This window comes from Terrapene carolina, unplaced genomic scaffold, assembly GCF_002925995.2.
Source record: "Terrapene carolina triunguis isolate 2854851 unplaced genomic scaffold, T_m_triunguis-2.0 Scaffold62, whole genome shotgun sequence".
NCBI lineage: Eukaryota > Metazoa > Chordata > Testudines > Emydidae > Terrapene > Terrapene triunguis.
The window spans coordinates 25,677,166-25,695,900 of record NW_020664413.1 but is presented as its reverse complement, the minus strand read 5'-3'; the positions used below and the strand labels follow the sequence as shown (position 1 = coordinate 25,695,900).

Here is an 18,735-nt window from a genome sequence, read left to right as displayed (position 1 = left end):
CAGATTTTGTCAGTCACTCAAATGGCTGGTTACCACAGGTTTGAGAATATGTGTGTACATGTAGGTATTATACTCTCTCAGTGAAATTATGGCTCTGTTGAAGTTAATGGGCGTTTTGCCATTCACTTCAATGGGCCTAGGATTTCACCTTTTAAATAACAGTATTGTATACATAAAAGTATTGCTATTATGTAAGATGCTATATGATTCAGCATGTTTTAAGCATTTATAATTTATAAGCATTTGACTGACAAATTTATTTTTTACTTTCTGTTGCAGATATTATATAAAGCCAAAGGTGAGGCTATAATTCACAATTATCACCTACCTCCAGACATGCCCCAGTTTATCCAGGCTAAAGTTAATGCCTACAATATTAGTGATGTAAGTTTACGTTGGAGTAAGAGCACTTGATTTAACATAAAGTAATGGAGGCTTAGATTTTTATTTCAAAAGTGACATTTTCTTCCAGAACTACTACAAAATGGACATGGAAGACTTAAAATCAAAAGGATATGACCTAAGAAATGATGCTATTTCCATCCGAGTTGCCAAGGCTGCTAGACAGGCTGCCAGTGATGTATGTACACCCCATTTCATGTAACTATTAGTTACATGTAGTGATGATTTATTTTAAAATTGGTTGCATTTCTATTACATCTGAGGGATTGTTTATTGAGGTGGGGTTTTATTGAATTCTTTGCTGGGTTATTTTTCTGAACACTTTAATAGACATTGAGTCTGTTTTTAAATTATTGTTTTGTTACTTAACTAATGTATTTTAATGATACATAAGTGTCAAGAAAAATCTGACACTCATTTTTAACACACATTGAATAAATAAAACATCACCAACTCTACTGTAATGAAGAGAGACAATGAGGTCTCCAAGTCACAGTCCTATGTCCAAGGAATACCGGAGTTATTATCATGACTCTGTGGGTAATTGGAGCCTGGTGTTAAAGTCATGGAAAGACTCCCAATGACTTCAGTGGGCTTTGGAACAGATCCTTGGTGTGTAACCTTGGGGAAGTCACTTAATATACCTCTGACTTCCCTCCTCCTCCATGTGCAGTATTGGGATAATAATACCTACCTTGGGGTGGGGGTGGGGGGAAGCTGTGAGGATTAATTAGTTAATATTTGTACAGCAATGAAAATGTAAAGAGATATAAGTATTAAGTTTTATTATGATTATTTTAATGATAAACAATTACATTTGTTACACTTTAATAATTATAATTTCCCTAGAATTGCTTCCTTATAAATGGGGGTTCTTTTTTTTTTTTGGCTTTTTGTACCCTGCAAAAAAGGGGGCTATTAAGGTGTAACAATACGTGTTTCTTACAAATTGCTTCCTTATAAATGGGGGTTTAAATTGCTCACTAAAGAAAGTGTATTTTATGTCTGATTGTGCTTTGACAGGTCCACTATAAAAAAGACTATGAACTTGCCAAGGGTAAACTTGTTGGCTTCCAAAGCCTCCAGGATGACCCCAAACTGGTTCACTATATGAATATAGCCAAGATGCAGTCCGAGCGGGAATACAAGAAAGATTATGAGAAAACAAAAACCAAATACAACATCCCATTAGATATGGTCAATGTTGTGGCTGCCAGGCAGGCTCAGGACATTGCCAGCAATGTTAATTACAAGCAGCTGATCCACAATTACACTTACTTACCTGATGCGATGAACTTGGAACTCTCCAAAAACATGATGCAGATACAGAGTAATGTAAGTAACATGCTTCTTTGTACAGAATGTACCCAGAGGGATCAGGCAAAGGCAGACATAACTATCTGATCTGTGTGGTCACTTCTTTTTGTAGCATGCCTACAAAGAAGACTATGATAGCTGGATGAAAGGCATTGGCTGGATCCCCATTGGTTCATTGGATGTAGAGAAAGCTAGAAAAGCGGGAGAAGCCCTGAATGAGAATAAATATCGTCAGCACCCAGACACCATCAAATTTACCAGTGTGGTGGACTCCCCGGTTATGGTCCAAGCTAAACAGAATACACTTCAACTCAATGATGTGAGTAAGCCTGGGAGAAAGGGAACATAACAAAATAAGGAAGTGTCTACAGAAATATCTATATCTACATACCGGTTTAAGTGAAATAAACAATCACACTATTTCCCTGTAAGTGGTTATTACATCTGTGGAAAGATATTTCCGTATCAGAGAGAAAAACAGTGGGGGGGGGGGGTTCTGCAGTTTTTATAGTTGTGATATTAATATAGTCGGATATGAGCATATACACACAAAACCCCAACGAACATGTATAATGGGTTTTGTACTGAGTATCTCTGCTGACTTCAGTGGACTTACTCCTAATTCCAATGATTCATAGATTTTAAGGCCAGAAATGACTGTTATGATCATCTAGTCTGATCTACTGCACAACAGAGGCCATAAAACCTCACCCAGCATTTTACACTGTGGTTACTGAGAGCAGTATTGGCTAGATCTTCAGCTAGTGTAAATCACTATAGCTCAAAGGGTGAAATCCCAGCCCTGTTGAAGTCAATGGTAACATTTCCATTCACTTCAATAGGGCCAGCATTTTATCCAAAAGAGCTATGCTATTCTGATTTGTAGCAGCTGAGGATCTGGCCCATATTTTAAATTGCAACACTGAAATGAATTAAAAATATTCTTACAACTGTATGTGCAACTACAGATATCACACAAAGTTTACACCCTCAGACTTATTGACTCTCAGGGAGTCCAGTCCAGATTTGTAAAGGTATTTAGGCATTGCTGCACTTAGCATTGCAACACCTCAGTCTCACTTTCAAAAGGGATTTATGCACTAGGAGCTTAAATCCTATTGACTGTCGATGGGATTTTGATTCCTAAGTGCCTAAACCCTTTTTGAAAATAAGACTTAGGCTCCTAAACCAGTTAGGTATTGCAATGCTGGAGTGCGGCAATGGCTAAATACACCTCTGCCTCGATAGAACGCTGTCCTTGGGAGCCAAAAAATCTTAATGCGTTATAGGTGAAACCGCGTTATATCGAACTTGCTTTGATCCGCTGGAGTGCGCAGCCTCCCCCCCCCCCCCGGAGCACTGCTTTGCTGCATTATATCAGAATTCGTGTTATATCGGGTGGCGTTATATCGAGGTAGAGGTGTACCTTTAAAAATTGGGGCCTCCCTCTATGATGACACAATTAAATTTGTAAGATAAAGCACTTTTAGCTTCACTGGATAAAGTGTGACCATACAAAACAGATTCAGGGTTTTAGTTCACGCTCCAAGATCAGAATGGTCATTGTGAACTTATGAAACTGAAAAGGACAGGAGAATCTCCCTGATCTTCCTTTCATTAATCCATACGCTTTGCCATTGTCACAAAAACCTTCCAGTCCTGGAAAAGGTTTAATAGTAAAACACTATGGTGAGGTGCCATTTTACTAAGTCTTTTTAGAATATACTTACAGTATATTTACTGCCATTTTAAGTATTAGCATAAATACTTAAATCCAACCAGAACTGTCAAATTTAATGGACATACTACATTTTCCTGCCTTGTGGTGTTCCCATCTTCACTAATTCATAAAATTCAGTAAATCACAATATGTTTTTTAGTCATTGCAAGGTAGCCAGGTTCTGCTCTGTATTACAATTCCTTATCATTGTCTTGTGCTGTCTCTCTTTCACAGATGGGTATGTTTCTATGTGCATTTGTTTCATACTAATGTTTAATTTTTCTATATGTGCTTTTCCTCTGGTGGAACAACTTATGGCATGATATTTATATCATATAGGCTAGTACATAGCCTGTAAAATCAGAGCCTGTGCATGAAAGTGCAGTCACTGATTTTATGAGATAGGTGGCAATATATGTCTGTGAGACCAAACTTGAGCCCTCTGTTAATACACAGTGATCTGAAGCTCATTATGCTTGGAAAGAAGTGATTAACTATGTCATGTGTTTTGCAGAGGTTATACAAATCTTCAGGAGAGGAAGTCAAACATAAATACACCATGACACCAGATGTCCCACAGTTTATCCAGGCTAGATACAATGCAGCCAACATCAGTGATGTAAGTGGTTTCTTGAAGGATATGACTAAGTCACATGCTGTTAATGAAATAAGTAGTGATGAGTAGTGTAAGCTACATAATATGTCCAAATAATGATACCACATAAGCAATTCACCTGGTTTTTGGTTGATATGCAGATGCAGTTCTACATAATCAAATTATAACAAAATAATTGCTGTCATTGTTATTTTATAATTTGAATTTGCAAACCAGTATAGCTTATTTAATGTGGATGTATTCTAATAAATGATGAACGAGGTACATGGTACCACTACATCATCCAGATCCTGCAATACTTATAGTAGTTCAGAAGTAACTATTTGAATTGTGTGCAGTTCACATGGTGCTATTAACCCTCCTGAATAATATTTGAATTTTCTTTTTTTAGGCATATTATAAACACGATTACCATGATTTGATAGCCAAGGGGAACAATGTGTTAGGTGATGCTATTCCATTTACTCTAGCTAAGGCCTCAAGAAACATTGCTAGTGACGTAAGTATCAATTTCAGGTAAATTTTGTATCATTTCTCAACAAAAATCTTACAGTATAGGCCAGATTGTGAACCCTTTACCCCCATTAGCGAGCAGTTACTCACACAAGAAGTCTCTTTGGAGTCACAAGTGTGAGTAACAGATTCTCAGTCTGGCTCAAAATGTTAGTTTAAGTAATAAATTCTCTAATAGAATATTTAGGGCCAGATCCTCAGCTGGAGTAATTGGACATAGGTCTGCTGAAGTCAGTGGAGCTCTGTCCACTTACGATAGCTGAAGATCTGGCCTTTAAAATTTAATGCTTGTTGAAAACGCTTATAAAAATTATTCTACTTCAATTTTCTTAACATAATCACTAATGAGGTCTCCTTAGGGTAGGCAGCTTACCCTTTACCTGCTCTGGTTTGAGTTAGATAAAGTGTGATTTTTATTAGCTTTGTAAGTTGGCTCTGATCTGGCACCTTTTATGTGACACTTTTGCCTTACCCTCTCTCAGAAGTTGCTAGCCTGCTCTGGCAGAGATGCTATATATCCAGCCTCATTGTTTGGTCATAGTTTCCCCCACAGTTTTGTTTCCACCTTCTCTGCGTGGGCAGTGAGAGACTAACTTCCAACAGGATCCTCTTTCCCTTCAGCTATGGTGGTTTGCCAGCATTACTATATGGAAAGGGTTTGAGAAGGCTGCTGATAAAACAGATTGTTATAGTAGCAAAATGGGAAGAGGCCTATTTTATTCTGATCTCATTGCTTTATATAAACAGAAGCTGCTGTGGTGTCTGTTTTAATCCATTTGTCATAGATGGCTATATGACAAAGCTATTAAGCAGCATAATCTGGCTATGGTAAATTGCCAGATAATCTATTGCATGCACATTGCAGTGGCATGATACACTTCATCCTGGGACATATTTTGCCATAGAGTGGAGGGGGAACCTACGTACGGCTCAGCAGGCTTTATTGTGCTAATTGCACAAACTGGAGGCTGATCCAGTGATTTTAAATCACACCACTACTACCCCCATTGCTACACTGCTAGTAGGGCAATATTGGGATATTTCCAAGAAAGTCTAGTATACATATAGACACTGGGTATTCCATTTGGGATGGCTGACCCATCTGAACTACCTGCACCTCCTCCAGTACCTTCCCCAAAGAGCATTACAAGAAAGGACACCTTTCTGTTGTCTAAACATTAAATCTAGATATCAATATACATATCCAATAGATATGCAAAGTACATTTACCCTCCTCTCCCTCTCCCTCCAGTATAAATACAAAGAAGCTTATGAAAAGGCAAAAGGAAAACATGTTGGTTTCAGAAGTGTGCGTGATGATCCCAAACTTGTTCATTATATGAATGTGGCAAAGTTGCAGTCTGAGCGTGAGTACAAGAAGGACTATGAGAAGACCAAGACCAACTATCATACACCTGCTGATATGATCAGTATCCAGGCTGCTAAACAGTCTCAAGACATAGCCTCCAATACCCACTACAAACATCTGATCCACCATTACACGTATCTGCCGGATGCCATGAATGTTGAACTTACAAAGAACATGATGCAAATTCAAAGTAATGTAAGTGTTTCAACTTTGCCAATTTCATAGTTGCTTAAAAACAATACAATGCATCCCAAGAAAAGTAGAATAAAAGCTTGATTATTATTATCTGGAAGGTCCCATTGCTGTGTTAGAGCTCAGCATATCCCTGTAAAAAATTTTAAATAGACTTTATTATCTATTTGGGGGGAAACTATACAATTTTACTTTGGCAGCTGATGGTTTGGAGCTTTGGAGGTGTTACATTCCTGGCTAGAGTCCTACTCAATGGAATTTTTGGCATGTGCGTACTAGTAGAGATTGTACTTTTGGAATACTGAATTCATAGGACTTTTTAAAATGCCTTTTATCACACTTGAGCACAAAACTGATTCTTTGTTTTGCAGTGCACCCCATTTTTGTTTGGTTAACTGAGGAGCTATTTTGAAAGCTCCTTGATCTTGTCCTCATCTCAGACTGAGACCACATAATAACGAGGTGGCTCCTTATCAGCGAGAGTGGGCAAAAATATAACTATTATTATTAGAAAGTCAACCCAATACAGGGAACCAACATAGGACACTACATTCCACTTAGACCCTTCATGGGTTGTGCAGGAATGGGGTTTCAGTTGGCTGAGTGGACACTGCACTCTGCACTGCAGAACTGGTTTCTGAACCAGCCTCTGCAAGGCCAGCATGGAAGGTCAGTTTGAGAGTAGGTTGGGGGCAGGTCAAGGGAGGAGCCATGGATTGAGTGGTCCCAACCTCCCAGCACTTCACCTGCAAAGATACCCTGGGTTTTATGCAGGTGGAATAAATTTCACCCACAGTGCTATAAATTTCACATATTATACAACAGGTGAAATATGGCATACAAAAATCCAAGTCATTGCCCTAAAGAGTTTATTATTGTAAAAGCAAGTCCAGTCTAGTCCTATACAATGCAGAACAAACAAAGAATGCTCAGGGTCACTGTGTTGTAGCAGGAATGTTTTAAGAATAGGTGGGACCGTAGAAGGGGAAGAGAGAAGGAACTTGGTAAATATTAATTGAGAGAGTCTACCAAATGTATGAAACAAGGCATGTAGGGCACCCAGGACAAAATCCCAGGAAATTATAGAGAAGTGTAAAAAGGGTAAAGCAAAGCTTTCCATTTCTCCAATAAGAAACTATAAATATTTTCTGTCAAATGCAGACCACACTGACTAGGTCACGTGATTATCACTTTGAATAGAAGGAATGCTATTCAATGGGAAATTGTTTGCAATCTTTGACCAATTTAGGATTTGTCTTTTTTCAGAACTTGTACAAACAAGATTACAACAGCTGGTTCAAAGGTATTGGATGGAGCCCTCTGGGTTCTCTGGATGCTGAAAAGGTTAAAAAAGCCGGAGAGGCATTAAATGAAAAGAAATATCGCCAGAACCCAGACACCTTCAGGTTCACAAGTCTACCAGACTCAATGCCAATGGTTTTGGCTCAGCACAATACCAAGCAACTGAGTGAGGTAAACAGTTTCTCCACACACTACTGTGGACAGGACAGAATTTGTCAGTTGTATATGTTCCTGATTCGTTGTCTTATACCATTGTTGTGATATGCATGTATTGAAATACAAAGACTCAAATGTAATCTAATAGACCTTTTGCGTTTTAAGGGCTATACATGTAGTAAAACTGAAGTTTATTGGTAAATGTTAAACATTGCTACTTGTATATGATTAAGCTGATGCGACCTGCCTTGTATCTTGTAAAAGAGATATTGTGTATTATTTTCCTTCTTAGATAAATTATAAGCAGGAGGGTGAGAAACTGAAACACAAATACACTCTGGACCCTGATGTTCCTCAATTTATTCAAGCAAAGGTCAACGCATTAAACATGAGCGATGTGAGTATTTGACAATAAATTATTCAATTATTATTGTGTATTAGTTTTCTATTTATGGGGTTTTGGGTATATTTGTGGTGTAAAATTTGAATACTGAAAATGTGTAACGCTCCAGTTCAGCAAAGCTCTTGCCTGCATGCATGTACTTAAAGCTAAATGTGTGCTTTAAGTGCCTTGTTGAATACAGGTGGATGTAACATATGCTTGAGTGCTTTGCTGCACTGAGGCCTAAATGACTAGTTAGAAATAATAAGAAACTCAGAATATCATTTAATGTCCAGATTCAGTTCAGTGTGGAGATTTGAAATTCTTTCTTTACTTCACTTAGGGGAGGGACAATAGTTCAATCTTTATGACTAGTCAATCCTTAGCTTTAGTATCTATGTATCTATCTGTGTTTCTAGTCTATCACTGTAAGGTTCTCTGTTGAGACTGCCAGCAAGGGAATGATGGAGCCCTTTCATAGCAATTATAATAGTGAATTTGGTGATGAGGACATTTGCCCTCTAGGAACTGGCCAGAGATCACCAACTCCTTTTATATAGTCCAGTAGATAACATCAAGTCATTTTGAACCACTGCCAGTCTGGTGTCAGGGTCACACCAGCAACTGAGGCCAGGTCTACACTAACCCCCTAATTCGAACTAAGGTACGCAACTTCAGCTACGTGAATAACGTAGCTGAAGTTCGAAGTACCTTAGTTCGAACTTACCTTGGTCCACACTCGTCTAGCTGGAGTACCGCAGTCGACGGCGAGCACTTCCGGGTTCGACTTATCGCGTCCAGACAAGACGCGATAAGTCGAACCCAGAAGTTCAATCGCTTGCCGCCGAACTACCGGGTAAGTGTAGACCTACCCTGAGAGATATTCTGTTACCAATCCCTGAACTAATCACTCTGCTTCCTGCAGTTTACTTAAGATGATAGGACCTAATCCTGAAGCCTTTACTTAGGTACATTTCCCATTGACTCAGTGAAGTCCAAACGGCTTTTGAGCAAGGGCCTTCCCTAGACTTATTTTTTGGTTCGGTGGCTGAACCCAAAAATCTGCGGGGCGGGGGGTGGCAATGTGTGCGTTTCAAACCAACCCCCCCAAAATCTTTCCGGATGAATGAAATGTTTCAAATGTTATTTTGAATTGACATTTCGTTTTGAAAATGTCACTTTGAAATGAAATGTTGAAATGGTGGTTTTTAAAACGTTCAAAAGATATATTTCAACATTTGCAAAAAATAATTAGTCTTTTCAGCAGAAACTTTTACTAAATTTGACCTTAATTTGTGAATAATTTTGATGCCCCCAAAAATTCATGTTGGGGCAAATTTACTATTTGAAGAAAAAAAATTACATAGTTCTAGACCTCGTTTACTACCATTGTTAAGGCCATTTTTCCTAGAAATTGCCAAAAATGCTAACTGAGAAAAGGAGACAGTTTAGCTACACTGATTTGAAGTGACTACTTGAAAACACTGAATTATCCTTGTAGTAAACTTGAACAGACCTAAAATGAATGTTACTCAATGTAATATTTGTCATACAGAAACACGAGTTTACAGTAGTCTAAGATTATTAACTACTCGTAATAAGAAAAATTGTTGGTTCTTTTTTTTTTCTTTAAGGCTTATTACAAAGCAGACTGGAAAAAAACAATTGCCAAAGGGTATGATCTGAAACCAGATGCCATCTCTGTAATTGCTGCTAAGGCTTCCCAAAAGATTGCCAGTGATGTAAGTATAATTAATTTGGATAGAAATTGGAGGATCTACTTTATTGTAACTTTCTGCAGCACATAATACTATACTCTGAGCCAGCGGCATATTATTGCCTAGGCCTAGGCCAACAAGGCCTAGGCCTAGGGCAGCAAATTTATAGTAGCAGCATTTTTGTAATCGCGGCATCAGTGACGCCACGATTCTACCAATCATAGCACGTATTGAAACCACCAATGACGGCACGACGCCATTTAGTAAACATACTCGTGAGAATCACAGAAGTTAATAATATGACTGGAAGGAAGAAATTAAGCAGTTCTCGGTTTTGGATCCATGCGCGGTCCCGCACTATAAGCGAAATCGCGCTATACAGACGCGCGTTCAAGCAAGGGTCCGCTGTACTTGTAATTTTATTTATAATAAAACTTGTAAATGTTCAACTATTTTAATGATATTTAGATTCATTTTAGTTCAAACAAATTTGTAAAAAAAGTAAAACAAGTTCATATGGGGCCGGGGGCGGCAATTATGCCAGGGCCTAGGTGCGGCAAAATCATTAATCCGCCACTGCTCTGAGCACTATTTTGTGATGCTATGCAATTATCAACTGATATGGATTTCCATATGGACTTCAGAAACAAGCTGAATACAGTCATCTCTTGACTATCTGAACCCTGGTTACCTGGCAGTCTTGTTTATATAGTATGCCCACCCTAAGGTCTGAATGAAGTTCTGGTCCTGCCAAATTCTTTCAAGTTCCTCTTGTGCAGCTTATTTGTGCAGAGTTCTGAAGCGCTATAGTTCTAGTCCTCTGGCACGCCTGGACTCCTCAGGAGTTACTGTTTTAATTTAGATGGAGTATATGGGCCCAAAGAGTCAACAAACGTGACCTTGAACTGTCCAACCTTAAACACTTTTAAACAAGGTTTGGTGCACAGAGACCTTGGCTTGCTTAGTACCATGGCAAACACAACATTAAAAATCCTGTTAACCTTTTATTAAAGATACAGAAAGAATGAAAAACAGTTACAGCATTTGAAATGTAAAGTACTAAGTAAGGCTTTCGTTTTAACCATATTCCTTGTTCCCTTTTGGCTGTAGATAGCTTTTAGAAGGAAATCCCTTCCCCCCCTTGTCTGACAATGATAATAAAGACAACAATAACTGTCCTTCTGGGGGAAAAGAGAAAAAGTTTAGTTAAGATGGGCTGGAGCAGTTGTTGTTGTTGTTGTTGTTGTTGTTAAAGTCTGATCCCATTTCCTAGAAAACAAAATGCGACAAACACACAAAAAAGGGATAAGAAGAGAATGGCAAAGATAGAAAATACAGCTTCTGTCTCTGACTTTCACTTTTAATCTCACTGCTGAAAAACACAGACACACACACATGGTTTTATCAGCCATTCTGAGTCCTGGCAAACTTGTGTCAGCATCGGGCTGTTTTAGGGAATTGTGTTTAGCTGCCTCTTTCTGGTCACAGGCTTCCAGAAGTATTGCAGAATATGCAGTCTTGGCTGGCTACGCCAGATTTTTATTAGACAGAAGGCAAAAGGAGAGGGATGAGAATGAGAAGCGGTAAAGGGTACATTTGTACAGTGAGTGGCAGCAGACAGCAGCGAGTCTCAGAGCCCAGATTGACTTTCTGGGGCTTTCCCTTTGCCCCTCCCCTAGTTCTTGTCACACAGACAGAAAGCAGAAGAGCAGAAGTCCGAAGTGTAGGCAATGCGATGTTTATTGGGGTTAATCAAGCAAGCATATCCATAGCTTTGCACGCCAGTAGAACCTTTTCCCCTTGTCCCCGTTTTCCCCACCTCCTCCTCCTTAGCAGGCTTTATACCTGTAGTGCACGCCCCTGGTCCCACCCCTTATAATTCATGGTCGTGTTCCATTCTGGAGCATCGTGAGTCTGGGGGCTTCAGTACTATCTCTTTTTCCCCTATGTGAGGGGTAAGCCCAGGCTTTTCTTTGGCTTTTAGTGTTTCTTATGCCTCCTGCCCCCCCATCCTCCTTGCCGCTCTTAACGGGTTGCTTGAAGTTGAAGCAGGCCTGTCCTTCAAGTGTGTGCTCGTATATTAAACTCCCAGTCTACCCAGCAACAGGTTAGCTCTGTTTCTTATCTCTCTTCACCCCATCTGCTTGTGGGCAGATGCAATACAGAGTCTTTGTTCTTTGTTCACACTTATTAGTAAGAATGTAAAAGTATCAAAAATCAAACCCAAAATTCTATCCCAGGCTAACAAACAGGCCTATATACTAACAGGGCTCAAGCTACAGCACTAAAAATAGCTGAGCAGATGTTGTGGCTCAGGCTGGAGCTTGGGCTTTGAAGATTACCCTCCTCCCAAGGCTTCAGAGCCCAAGCTCCTGCCTGAGTCGTGATGTCTACACAGCTATTTTCAGTGCTGTGGAGTGAGCCCTATGAGAGCAAGTCTGTCAACCCAGGCTCTGAGCCTTGCTGCTGCAGGCTGTATGGAAGAGCCTAAAGCGGGGAAGAAAATGAACATATGGGAGGATGTGTGCACATGTGTGACACAATGTCATGTCCCAGGTGATGGTTGAGATTCAGCCAGAGCTAGTGGAGATGCCAATGTCTTCTGGCCTGCTCTGGTCGGGACATCTCTCAGGATGAAGAAGGCGGGCGTCCCAGGAGACAGTGGGGATGGCACCCACGATGGTGAAGCTTGCTCCAGCAGCTGTTGGCAGAACGCTATTTCTTCTGCTAAATTTTCCCAAAACACTTTTATTTTTAAGAACCTCAAGATCGAGTGTTGGGTGGAGTAGTCCATCCTCTCATTATTTTGTCCACCAATAAACCTAATTTCTGACACCAATTTTCACTCCCTTTTTACTCTTGAGCTCACAATTAGGATAAATTTGGAGGTCCACTTATCACAACAGGAGGCAACTGCAGTATCAACTGGTATCAGGGAAGCCCAGCAACTTTTAAATCAGTGGTGCCAGCTGAGCAGGCTTTGAAGTCTGCAGAGAACCCTGATTGAAATTCACTCCTGTCCAGCATGAGCACAAGACCTGTGAACCACTCAAGTCCCACTTAAACCCGACTCCCCCAAATACCTGAATCCTTACCTAGATGTTTTGGAGCGTTTGGTGGTTTGGGTAGTACTGTAAGAAAAAAACCGGCAATGGGGCTGTGAGAGGGAGTGGAGTAGAGCCATAAGATATGACGGACAAAAGGTGTAGAGACAGTGAGGGGGAAGAGATTATATACTGTATCTCAGAGCTGCGTGAATACTGGATTTTTCCGTTTGCTGGCAATTCTGAAAAACAGAAAAAATATGACTTCAGATTGAACTGAAAACAAAATTTTTCAACTTTCAGCAAATAAATAAGTAAAAAGTTCTGATTTAACTGTTTGAATTTTTAAAAATAAAATTGAAGGAAATTTCAAAATGAAAAGTTGTTTAGAAGTGAAACATCGATATGTTTCATTCTGATATTTTTCTGAATTTTTTGGGGGGCGGGGGAGGTTTGACACAAACAGTTTTTGCAAATTCATGTAGGTTTTGCCAATGTTTTAGTGTCACTGAATCTGCTTTTCTCTGAAAAGTTTTGGTGGAAAAATTTCTCCCAGCTGTGCTGTCTATATCTGTGTGATAGGTATAGCTTGGAAAGGCTGAGGACTGAAAGCCAGCAACTCTCTTCCCCAAACCTAGTTAATCAGTTAATGTCTGCAAAATGATTTCAAGATATATGTTATGAGCTGTAATTATAACAGTGTTGAATTTCAAAGTGTTAAACCAATCATAAACATGTCTACCTTTTCCAAAGGTGATAAGGTTTTGTTTTCCTTTTTCTCTAGCACAAGTATAAAGAATCATATGAGAAAGAAAAAGGCAAACATGTTGGATTCCGTAGCCTGCAGGATGATCCTAAACTGGTTCACTACATGAATGTGGCCAAAATGCAGTCAGAACGCGAGTACAAGAAGGGTTATGAGAGCAGCAAGACAAAGTATCATACACCCCTAGATATGTTCAGTGTGACAGCTGCTAAGAAAGCCCAGGAAGCGGTTACAAATACCAACTACAAACAGCTACTACACAACTATACACTCTTGCCGGATGCGATGAATGTGCAACTACCAAAACATATGATGCAGATTCAGAGTGATGTATGTAACTTAACTTTACTTGGTTATACTATTTTGCCAAAAGAGTTGAGGCTAATTAATAGCCAGTGAAGTCCATTAAAGCTGATGAAAATTTTGTCTGAGCAGGGATTTGTACTATCAGGCCCTAAAGAAGAAATTGCTGAAGAGAGAGAATTGCTGAGAGTAAATTAATTAAGAGTGTCAATAAGACATTTATTCTAAAAAAAAATGATTATGCTCCCTCTCAGTTTTCCTACTTTATCCATCAAATTTTGCCCTCCGAATGTGTGCATTTAGCTTCCAATGGGAGTTCTGAACATGAATGATAGAGAAGAATTTAGCCCTATATTTTGAATGATCTTTAATTGCATCCTATATCTTTGAAAACCACAAGTGAGCACTGATCAGTTTTGCTCATATTTTTCTTTCAAGAATGACAAGGAAAAATTCAAAGGCTTAATTTCTTTTTGTGTGTGGAAATTCTGATTTCTCTTACCCCCTTTAACTTCTCTGTTTATTTTGTAAAAAGAGTCTTTACAAAACAGACTTCAATAACTGGCTAAGAGGAGTTGGTTGGATGCCAATTCAGTCTTTGGATGTGGAGAAGGTCAAGAAGGCTACAGAGATTCTCAGTGAACAGAAATATCGCCAGCACCCAGACAAGCTAAAATATTCCATTACAACTGATGCAATGGAGCAGGTGCTAGCTAAACAGAATGCGCAGACCATGAATAAGGTGAGAATTTGCTCAGAGGAACCTGGGTTTCTATATTAATGCCTCAGTCCTGCAACGTAAAGCGCACTGAAGTCACTGGGGTTCCATATAGGTGCATCGGTCTGCCCGGATGCATCACTTTGTAGGACGGGGGCCTCAGACATTATGGAAGCACCATAGTTAAAGGTGTGCTGCAATTTGCATTAAGAGCAAGATTATAGCTCTATGTTCTGTTTGGATTTTATTGTGTATCCTCCCCATATGTACAGAATTGTCATTCTTTGTGTGTGGGGGAAATACTATTAGTAATGAGTGAACTGCAAAAGCTTTGGAATTCTGATTTAGTTTGGATAAGCACTCCCTGAAATGAGGATTCTTCTCTGAAGCTCATCCAAAGCATTTGGGACACAACCAGTGGGTCATGGATGTGTACCTGAGCGCACAGAATAGGGAAAAACAATATGTACATTGAAAATCTGCAGTTACAGTCTGTTGCTTTATGATAATATAGTTTGCATAATTTATCATAGGAAGTACAAAAGAAAGATGAGGGAAATTGTCACTGCGCTATAGTTAGTTTTTTGTGTAGGTTATTTGTAATACTTATGAAGTTTTGTGCTGCAGAGTCTTATTTAGCACACATGAGTAAAATGAAAAGAATCTCTTGTTTTATAATGAATTGCAATGTCTTTTTTGATATTAAATATCACTTTGGAATTGCAGAGGCTCTACACTGATAAATGGAACAAGGAGAAGACAAGCATTCACGTTATGCCGGACACTCCAGAAATTCTGCAATCGAGGGTGAACCAGATCACCATGAGTGATGTAAGCTGTCATAATCAAGCAGGACATTCAGTGTCATTTAAAAATGCACTCCTAAAGTGGTGCCCTTTATAGTTCTCATTTTAAAATATTTAAATGCTGATGCAGGGCTATTAACATTTCCACCTTCATAACAAAAACTTTGTTCCCTTTTATGTTTTGAATTAGAAATTATACAGGGCTGGCTGGGAGGAAGAGAAGAAGAAGGGTTATGACATGCAGTCAGATGCTATCCCAATAAGGGCAGCCAAGGCCTCCAGAGACATCGCAAGTGATGTAAGTTCTATTTTTAGATTGCACTCAGGTAAAATTATGAAAGGAATGTAAACTAAGAGGAATTCAGGCTACTTCATGAATAAAACAAGTCAAATTTGGGCTGATTCAAACCCTAGAGGATATCTACTTCACAACTGGCTTTTGAAGCCTCCTGGACAATCTAGGTTTGAATTACATGCTTGGTGTGGTAAATCTTGGAACAGTTCTTGTTCTGAATATTTATTTCACAAGCCTCCAGTGGATCCTCTGCATATTCTGTACCCCTTGATCATTCTTGGCTTGATCCTGCAAAGTGCTGAGCACTGTAGCCCCATGAATTCAATGGGTTACTTATATGCTTAAACATATGCTTAAATGCTTTGGTGGATCAGGGTTGTGGTGTTCAAAACTTTGCAAGGTTGAGCCCTCTGTGATAGGTCAAACCGAATGTTTTATACCTTTTTTAAAAAAATGCATACTTAATAATGCATTCTTCTGTATTGAGTTTACCCTGATATGTTTATTTTCTGCTTGCAGTACAAATACAAACTAGCCTATGAACAGGCAAGAGGAAAGCATATTGGGTTCCGTAGCCTTGAAGATGATCCCAAGCTGGTGCACTTCATGAAGGTGGCTAAGATGCAGTCTGAGCGTGAATACAAAAAGGACTATGAGAAGTCAAAGACGAGATTCCACACCCCAGCTGATATGTTCAGTGTAGTGGCAGCCAAGAAAGCACAGGAAGTGGCTACCAATACAAACTACAAGCACCTGCTCCACCATTACAATGTTTTGCCTGATGCTATGAATCTTGAATTAGCCAAAAACATGATGCAGATACGGAGCGATGTAAGTGAAAGACTACAACCTTTGTGTTACCAATTAAGTGATATTTAGTTTATGAATAATACCATAGGTTAAATCCTAGAGTTTTATAGATAAACTAGTGCAATTGTATATCAACATGTAGCAAGTATAAAAGAGCAGTCCATCAGTAATATGCACATTGTATTTCTTAGAATAATCTGAAATATTAAACTAAACTAGTTTAGAAAGAATTTAGATGGGATCAGATGGCAAGTTTGCCCACTTTGTTTATATGCTTGTCACATGTGTTTATAGCTTACAAGTCCCATTTGACTCAAGGAGTAATACTTGTGTGCAGCCCAAGCCAAGGAAAACTTCACTAACAGAATCGTCAGACATTCTCCAAGAAATTATCCTTTCATAATTAAGGGAACCAAAGTTGGGCCCTATTGTGTCTCAGAGGGATGTTTCCAATGTATAGTGTTACTTAGGGATACTCCCGAGGTGATGGAGTTTACACACTGTTTCTCAAGGCTTTGCCTAAAGACACAATCTAGTTCCTTTTATTGAGAGGGGCTGATCCTGCAGCCCCATTTGTGTATGCTGTAGCTTCACAGAAGTAATTGGGATTGGACTTGTATATGGAATGTGTAGGAATATAGGCCCACATTAGATCTGGGTGAACTATGGTTTCAATTTGAGTTGGGATATTAATGTGAACAAGAGGCCCAAAGCATGGAATAAAAAAGCATGAAACCATGAGGAAAATTAGTTGTTGTGTTAAACTTGTAGTGACCCTTCAAACGACCAGTGTTATCTTATTCAAGGATTGGGCTAAAGTAATAGAAATAGAACATGGTTATTGGGTATCATGTGCAGTAAACAATTGGCTGTATGAAAAAAATGCCTTCATCTGACCTTAGCTAAGGTCTGATAACTGGCAATGACATCACTTGCTTGTTAAAAGGGTATAAAAAAGTAAACTCTTAAAGGGTACATTGCTAATACCTGCCTGACCAAGCTGAAGTTGACCAATATGAATCTGAACATCCTTGGCTTTAGCCCGTTTGTAAGTATCTTGATCAAATGCTTATAAATGTTTTGTTACTGTTTGGATGTAGTAAATTGCTTATTAGTTAGGCTTTTAGGCAAGTTTAGGGCAATTGTATAAATACCATTTGGCGTTTGGATTCAATACATGAATTTATGGTTAAATTAGTGTAGTGGCAGTACCCTTCATAAATAATAATAATTCCAATAGAATGCAAGAATGGGCCTTAATAAAACACACAGCACTGCTGTAAAAGGATGTAAATTTTGGATACACAAAAATTATTCCATTGTATTCATTTAAATGTACATATATTCAAAAACTCAAAGAAACACTAAACTTACAAAACAAGTAGAAGGGGACCCAGAATTTTTCATGCATCAGGCTGATTTATTTCCTTCTCCTTACAGAATCAATACAAAGCTGACTATGATGAATTCATGAAGGGTGTGGGATGGATGCCAGTAGGCTCTCTGGAAGCTGAGAAGAATAAGAAAGCTATGGAAATTATAAGTGAGAAGAAATATCGCCAGCACCCAGACAAACTGAAGTATTCCAGTCTGATGGACTCTATGAACATGGTTCTAGCTACAAATAATGCTAAAATCATGGACAAAGTATGAAAATATTTTGTCACAATTCAGTTATGCATGCAGTGATAAAAGACAAATGGGAGAGTCGTGTGAGCATTTCTTTTTGAAATGATCAGTTCTGGCCACAGATGAATATGCTGGGTTCTCATTAACTTTATCCCCATAGGCCTTGACACAACCAAGGAAAACGCTGGCCCAATATGCTAAGAAATTCAGAAGGGAGCAGATCTGAGGATTCCTTTTTGTTAGCAAACCATGCTCACTGCAAGAGGACGCGTCAAATTTTCAAAAGCTCCAAAATGTCTTGGGAGCCCAAGTCCCAGTTCCAAAAGTACCTACGTCAGTTTTGAAAATGAGACTTAGGCTCCTGAGTCACTTTGGCAGTTCTGAATATTTTACCTGAATTATGTTACTGTGATCAGAAGCCACTGTGTAATATGAACATACTTTGTAGTTACACTTTAACTTTTCATTGCTGATTCGCCCGCTGAGCTGCCATCATCCATTTAATAGAAATCAGCTCAGTACTAGAATGCACTGTAACAGGGGTGGGACAAAATTAAATGGATCCTGGACCCACCAGTGTTTTAGGCCATCACACAGGCTCTTAAACCCAGTTCCCTAAGATGAGCTCTTATCTACCTACTACTGAGATCTTGCCATTACTCTTAAGCTAGACAGCC

General features: G+C 39.1%; 1 protein-coding gene across 24 annotated transcripts in view; it reads left to right on the top strand.

Moving 5' to 3' along the window:
• NEB (nebulin) overlaps positions 1 to 18,735 on the top strand; it is a 201,930-nt gene that overhangs the window by 29,555 nt on the left and 153,640 nt on the right. For all 24 annotated transcript variants that reach the window (XM_029910553.1, XM_029910554.1, XM_029910551.1 and 21 more), the window contains exons 24-39: positions 280 to 384; positions 473 to 580; positions 1,426 to 1,737; positions 1,832 to 2,038; positions 3,954 to 4,058; positions 4,447 to 4,554; positions 5,821 to 6,132; positions 7,396 to 7,602; positions 7,880 to 7,984; positions 9,604 to 9,711; positions 13,516 to 13,827; positions 14,336 to 14,542; positions 15,245 to 15,349; positions 15,515 to 15,622; positions 16,139 to 16,450; positions 17,870 to 18,076. In XM_029910553.1, coding sequence (XP_029766413.1) covers positions 280 to 384; positions 473 to 580; positions 1,426 to 1,737; positions 1,832 to 2,038; positions 3,954 to 4,058; positions 4,447 to 4,554; positions 5,821 to 6,132; positions 7,396 to 7,602; positions 7,880 to 7,984; positions 9,604 to 9,711; positions 13,516 to 13,827; positions 14,336 to 14,542; positions 15,245 to 15,349; positions 15,515 to 15,622; positions 16,139 to 16,450; positions 17,870 to 18,076 — 2,928 coding nt within the window. The remainder of the gene's footprint in view (positions 1 to 279; positions 385 to 472; positions 581 to 1,425; positions 1,738 to 1,831; positions 2,039 to 3,953; positions 4,059 to 4,446; positions 4,555 to 5,820; positions 6,133 to 7,395; positions 7,603 to 7,879; positions 7,985 to 9,603; positions 9,712 to 13,515; positions 13,828 to 14,335; positions 14,543 to 15,244; positions 15,350 to 15,514; positions 15,623 to 16,138; positions 16,451 to 17,869; positions 18,077 to 18,735) is intronic.